Source organism: Carlito syrichta, unplaced genomic scaffold (assembly GCF_000164805.1).
Source record: "Carlito syrichta isolate Samal-C Ts95f unplaced genomic scaffold, Tarsius_syrichta-2.0.1 Scaffold303189, whole genome shotgun sequence".
Lineage (NCBI taxonomy): Eukaryota > Metazoa > Chordata > Mammalia > Primates > Tarsiidae > Carlito > Carlito syrichta.
In genome coordinates this window covers 365223-370898 of record NW_007247285.1, presented here as the reverse complement: position 1 = coordinate 370898, position 5676 = coordinate 365223, and the positions used below count along the sequence as shown (strand labels likewise).

General features: G+C 54.6%; 1 protein-coding gene across 1 annotated transcript in view; it reads left to right on the top strand.

Moving 5' to 3' along the window:
* The window catches only part of SEPT12 (septin 12), a 14037-nt gene extending 9675 nt beyond the window's left edge, over positions 1–4362 (top strand). The window contains exons 7-9 of the mRNA XM_008058042.2: positions 2712–2808; positions 3947–3998; positions 4083–4362. Coding sequence (XP_008056233.1) covers positions 2712–2808; positions 3947–3998; positions 4083–4320 — 387 coding nt within the window. The 3' untranslated portion in view covers positions 4321–4362. The remainder of the gene's footprint in view (positions 1–2711; positions 2809–3946; positions 3999–4082) is intronic.
* The last annotated feature ends 1314 nt before the right edge of the window (positions 4363–5676 follow it).

Below are 5676 nucleotides of genomic sequence, written 5' to 3'. Positions count from 1 at the left end.
CACCCAGACTGGAGTGCAGTGGCACACTCATGGCCACCCCAGTGTCAACCTGCTGGGCTCAGGCGATCCTTCTGCCTCAGCCTTCCCAGTAGCCGGAACTACAGATGCGCTCTACCACGCTGGGCTATTTTTATTTTATTGTAGAGACGAGTTCTCGCCAAGCTGCCTAGGCTGGTCTTGAACCCGCGGGCTCAGGCAATCCACTCGCCTCGGTCTCCCAAAGTGCTGGGAATACAGGCTGAGCCATCGAGCCCAGCCATCATGTTCTGAGTCACCTGAGTTTCTGTGCTACGCCCCGTCCTGCCACTCATGAGGCAAGGTCAGCGCCAGGCCACCTGGATCCCACAGAGCACCTGGGTGAGCCCTGGGTTTCATCCCCACAGACCCCAGACCTCGACCCCCTCACCCAGGGGCTCTGACAAATGCAGTGCTTCTGCTTGGATTAGAATGGGGCAGAGCTTCCTTCACAGATGGGGCTCCATAGCCAGTTGACTGTGTGCCGTGCGCAAACCACACAACTGCATGTGGAGGCCCCGCTGCCCACCTAGCACTCAATTCCTCTCTACCCCCTCTTCCTTCCCTCCCCACTGGAGCCACGAACTTGATTCCTTTGAAAGTTTCAAAGAGCCTCGCCCTCCACCAGCTTCTGCTTTCAGTCCCGAGGCTGGCAAAGACAGCAGCCTGCCACCTCCAGGACAGAGCTTGGGCAAATACAAGGGAACATACCCGAGTCGGCATCTCCATGCATTATCCCACATGTAACACTCATGAGGGGCACCGTGAGGGGCCCACAGTAGGGGTGCAACAGTACTTTTTTCTTCTTCTTTTTTTTTTTTTTGAGTTGGAGTCTCCCTCTGTTGCCTAGGCTGGAGTGCAGTGGCACATTCATGTGCACCGCAGCCTTGACCTGCCGGGTTCAGGCAGTCCTTCTGCCTCAGCCTTCCAAGTAGCTGGAACTACAGGTGTGAGCCACCACGCCCAGCTAATTTTTGATTTATTCCAGAGACAAGATCTTGCCAAGTTGCCCATGCTGGCCTCGAACCCCTGGTCTCAGGCAATCCTCTCGCCTCAGCCTCTCAAAGTGCTGGGATTACAGACCTGAACCACCTCGCTGGGCCAGAACAGTAGTTCTGATTAACATCAGTATTATTCCTCATCACAAACGAACTCTTCAGAATACAAACAGGTCCGGCATGGTAGCTCACACCTATAATCCCAGTGCCCTCGGAGGCTGAGGCAGGAGGATTGCTTGAGCCTAGGAGTTCGAGACTGGCCTGGGCAACATAGCGAGACTTCATCTCTATACAAAAAATAAAAAAATAGCCAGGCATGGGCATGCGTGCCTGTAGTCCCACTACTCAGGCGGCTGAGGTGGGAGGATCACTTGAGCCCAGGAGGCTAAGGCTGTGATGAGCCATGATGGTGCCATCGCACTCCAGCCTGGGCGACAGAGTGAGACCCTGACTCAAAAAAAGAGAGAAAAAAAGAAATACAACCGGGCTCGGTGGCTCAGCCTGTAATCCCCCGCCTTTGGGAGGCCGAGGTGAGTGGATTGCTTGAGCCCGCGGGTTCGAGACCCGCCTGGACAACTTGGCGAGACCTCATCTCTACAATAAATCAAAAACTAGCCGGGTGTGGTAGTGTGCGCCTGTAGTTCCAGCTACTCGGAAGGCTGAGGTAGAAGGATCGCCGGAACCCAGAAGGTCGAGGCTGTGGTGGCCGGGAGCGGCCACTGCACTCCCGTCTGGGTGACAGAATGAGACTCCAACTCAAAAAAAAAAACCAAAAAAAACCCCACAATCAAACCCATATATAGTGCTTCGGGATTTACAAGTCTGAATTCCTGCTTCCGGTCATGAGCAAGTCAACAGAGTTTTCAACAGGGTCTGACAACCTACTCTGCCAAAGGCCAGGCGTGCGTGAACACAGGTGCTCGAGGGTGCTGATAGAACCTCACATAGGAAAATGGGCAGGGCCCCCAATTGCCTCCCTGGTTTCCCAAGGTTTATCTAACCCTCGTGATGGCCTCTGAGGGTGATGCCATTCCATCTCACAGGTAAGAGATTTGGTGCTAGCAAGATCTTTGTCTTCTTTTTCCTTCCTTCTTTCTTCTTCTGAGATGGGGTCTCACTCTGTTGCCCAGGCTGGAGTGCAATGGTGGGATCATAGCTCACCGCAGCCTTGACCTCCTGGGCTCAAGTGATCCTCCTGCCTCAGCCTCGAACCCCTAGGATCAGGCAGTCCTCTCACCTTGGCCTCCCAAAGTGCTAAGATTACAGGCGTAAGCCACCATGCCCAGCTACAGTTTTGTTTTTTGTCTTTTTTGTAGAGATGGTGTGTCACTATGTTACCCAGGCTGGTCTTGAATGCCTGGCTTCAAGCAATCGTGCTGCCTCAGCCTCCTGAGATTACAGGCGTGGTCCACTGCACCTGACCAATATTATATAACCGACATAGCTATTCATAGACACAGTTTTCAGGGGCTACTCTGCTCTCTAAGTTAATCCTTAACAGTGCCAAGCACTTTGCAAACACTCACAGAGTCCTGTGTCAGTACCATCAGTGTTCCCATGTCTTTGGACATGCTGGAAATTTGGTGCTCCTTCTCCCATGGTCCCGCCCCTAAAGGCCAGGGCTCCAGGCTCCTGCCTTGGCATCTTCTCTTCCCCTCCTCCTCATCAAGCCATCCTCCCTCTCCTTCCCTGTCCCAGGACCGGATCCCCTTTGCTGTGGTCGGGGCTGACCGCGAGCACCTGGTGGATGGGAGGTGCGTCCTGGGCCGTAAGACCAAGTGGGGTGTCATTGAAGGTCAGTGCGGGGTCTCAGGAGGATGGAAGCAAGGAGGGGTGGAGGCCAGGGCCTGCCCTGGGCCTGTGGCTTCCTTAGCACCTGTCACAGGGGTTGAGGGAGCAGACAGGTCTGGGACAGAGTCCCTCTTTCCAGCTGGGAGGCCTTGGGCAAGAGACCCGGCTCTTTGGCCTCAGTTCCTCCCCAGTACCATGGGCATCACAGTAACATCCGCCACACAGGACGGCTAGAGTGGGAGGAGCTACCACTCTGCACGCTGTCCAGGACCCAGAGGCACCCTGGTGGCTGGCCGGAGGTTACTGTGGGCCCACTGTGTACAGGGCACTGCTGTGTGCAGTTGCTGGGGCATACGGTGACAGCAGGACTGTCCCTGTTCCCAAGGAACCGACAAGAAAGTGACAGGTTGGGAAGCACAAAGAAGGCGATTGGAGGGTGGCAGAGGGGGCACTGCCTTTGGGAGCCAGGGATGACCCCCCAGAGGGAGCAGCTGGGAAGTGGGAGAGGAGGAGCAGCCAGGCCCAAGACCCCATTTATTATGATGATTATTAGAAACAGAATATGGGCCAAGCTCTGTGGCTCATGCCTGTACTCTGAGAGCTTTGGGAGGCCAAGGTGGGAGGATTGCTCAAGACCAGGAGTTGGAGGCCAGCCTATCAACAAAGCAAGACCCCGTCTCTACAGAAAATTAAAAATTAGCTGGGCGTGATGGTGCATACCTGCAGTCCTTAGCAAATATTATTTATGACATGACATACAGTCATCCCTCGGGATATTCATGGGGATTGGTCCCAGGACCCTTGGGTATACCAAAATCTGAGAATCCCCAAGTCCCGCTGTTGCACTGTAGAGCCTACAGATACGGGGCGGCTGGGCATGCTATATGGTCATGACCAGTGGATTCAGTGAGCCAACAAGTATCTGTAGGAGCTGCCTTCCTCGGGCCCTGGGGACACACGATGAATGAATGAATGAATGAATGAATGCACACATGAATGAATGAACCAATAAAGGGGTGGCAGCACAGGACAGTGAGAAATGGAGGGAAGGGCAAAAGGAAAGGGCGTCAGGTGGTACCGCCGCATACAGCAGGCACTCAGTGCTTGCGGAGCAGAGCCCAAGCTCAGCCCATGTCTTGCAGTGGAGAACATGGCACACTGCGAGTTTCCACTCCTGAGAGATCTACTCATCCGGTGAGGACGTGGGGACCCCAGGGCTAGGGCAGGGGAGGGACCCTGGGACTCCTGCCTGGGACTGACCGCCCCCCGCCCAGCCAGCTCCCACCTCCAGGACCTGAAGGACATCACCCACAACGTGCACTACGAGAACTATCGCGTCGGCAGACTCAATGCTAGCCACCTGTTGCCCCGCGGGCCCGGCTGGGTGAACCTGGCCCCGGCCACTCCAGAACAGCTGACCAGCCCCCGGCCCCTGAGGGCCTGCAGGCGGCCCCACGATGACTCAGAGGAGGAGTCAGGACTCTCCATGGCCAACCCCAGGCCTGCCAGCTCCTGAGTCCCCGGCAGTCCCGGCACACACCTGTGCACCAGAGCATCTATTAAAGGTGAACATTGCTTCTAATGAAGAACTGTGCTTTGCAAGCAAAAGGCGTTTGTCAGTGACTTCTTTGGGCTAACTACAAGTAAAAGTAGAGCTCTTTAAAAATATATGTATTTTTTTAATTTGCTAGGCACAGTGGCTCATGCCTGTAATCCCAGCACTTTGGGAGGCCGAGGCTAGAGGACTCCCTGATCCCACGGGTTCAAGACCAACCTGGGCAACATGGTGAGACCTCGTCTCTACAATGAATCAAAAAATTAGCTGGGTGTGGTGGTGCACGCTTGTAGCTCCAGCTTCTTGGAAGGCTGAGGTAGAAGGATTGCCTGAGTCCAGCAGGTGGAGGCTGCGGTGGCTGTGAGCGTGCCCCCACACTCCAGCCTGGGTGACAGTGCAACTCCAACTCAAAAAAAAAAAATCTTTTTTTAGACATGGAGTCTCACCCTGTTGCTCAGGCTGAAGTGCCATAGTGCCATCATGGCTCACTGCAGCCTTGACCAAGTGCCTGGACTCAAGCAATCCTCCCACCTCAATCTCCCAAGCAGCTGAGACTCCAGGCATGCGCCACCATGCCCGACTAATTTCTTATAGATATGGGTTCTCACTATTTTGCCCAGGCTGGTCTGGAACTCCTGGTCTCAAGCAATCCTCCCACCTCAACCTCCCAAAGTACTGGGACTGCAGGTATGAGCCATCACGCCCAGTCAGCCAAACAAGGTTCTTTGTTAATAGCATGAGACCCAAGGCCCTGGTGACTCCTAAAGGCCTGGAAGAATATACCTTGGACGCCTGGCCCCCTCTGCCTCCAAACCAGGGCCAGGTAACAAATCATGCTCTCCTGTTCATCCCAACCTCTCACTCTCAGCCCAGGGCTAGGCCCACAGGCAGTCACAATCACTTAACAACTCCCCATCTTTGTGGCTGATCTCTGGCTGTCGTCCCTGAACTCCGTGGTCTGCTGGACCCTGCCAGCCCTGCTTCCTTGTCCCCACAGACCGCCATGGCCAGCAGGCAGCTCTAATGGAGTCTGGCAAAGCCCATGAGAAAAATCATGGCAGGCAAATCAGTCATTTATTCTCCCTTTGCCTCAGTTTCCTCATCTATAAAACGACTGGCGAAATAGCGAGGCCCCATATCTACAAGAAATTAGCCGGGCATAGTGGCGTGTGTCTGTAGTCCCAGCTGCTTAGGAAGCTGAAGTGGGAGGATTACTTGAGCCCAGGAGTTCAAGGTTGCAGAATGTGAGTTCCACAGTTCCAAGACTCTTAGAACTCTAGAAAGCAAGGCTGGGCACCGTGGCTTACGGCTATTCTC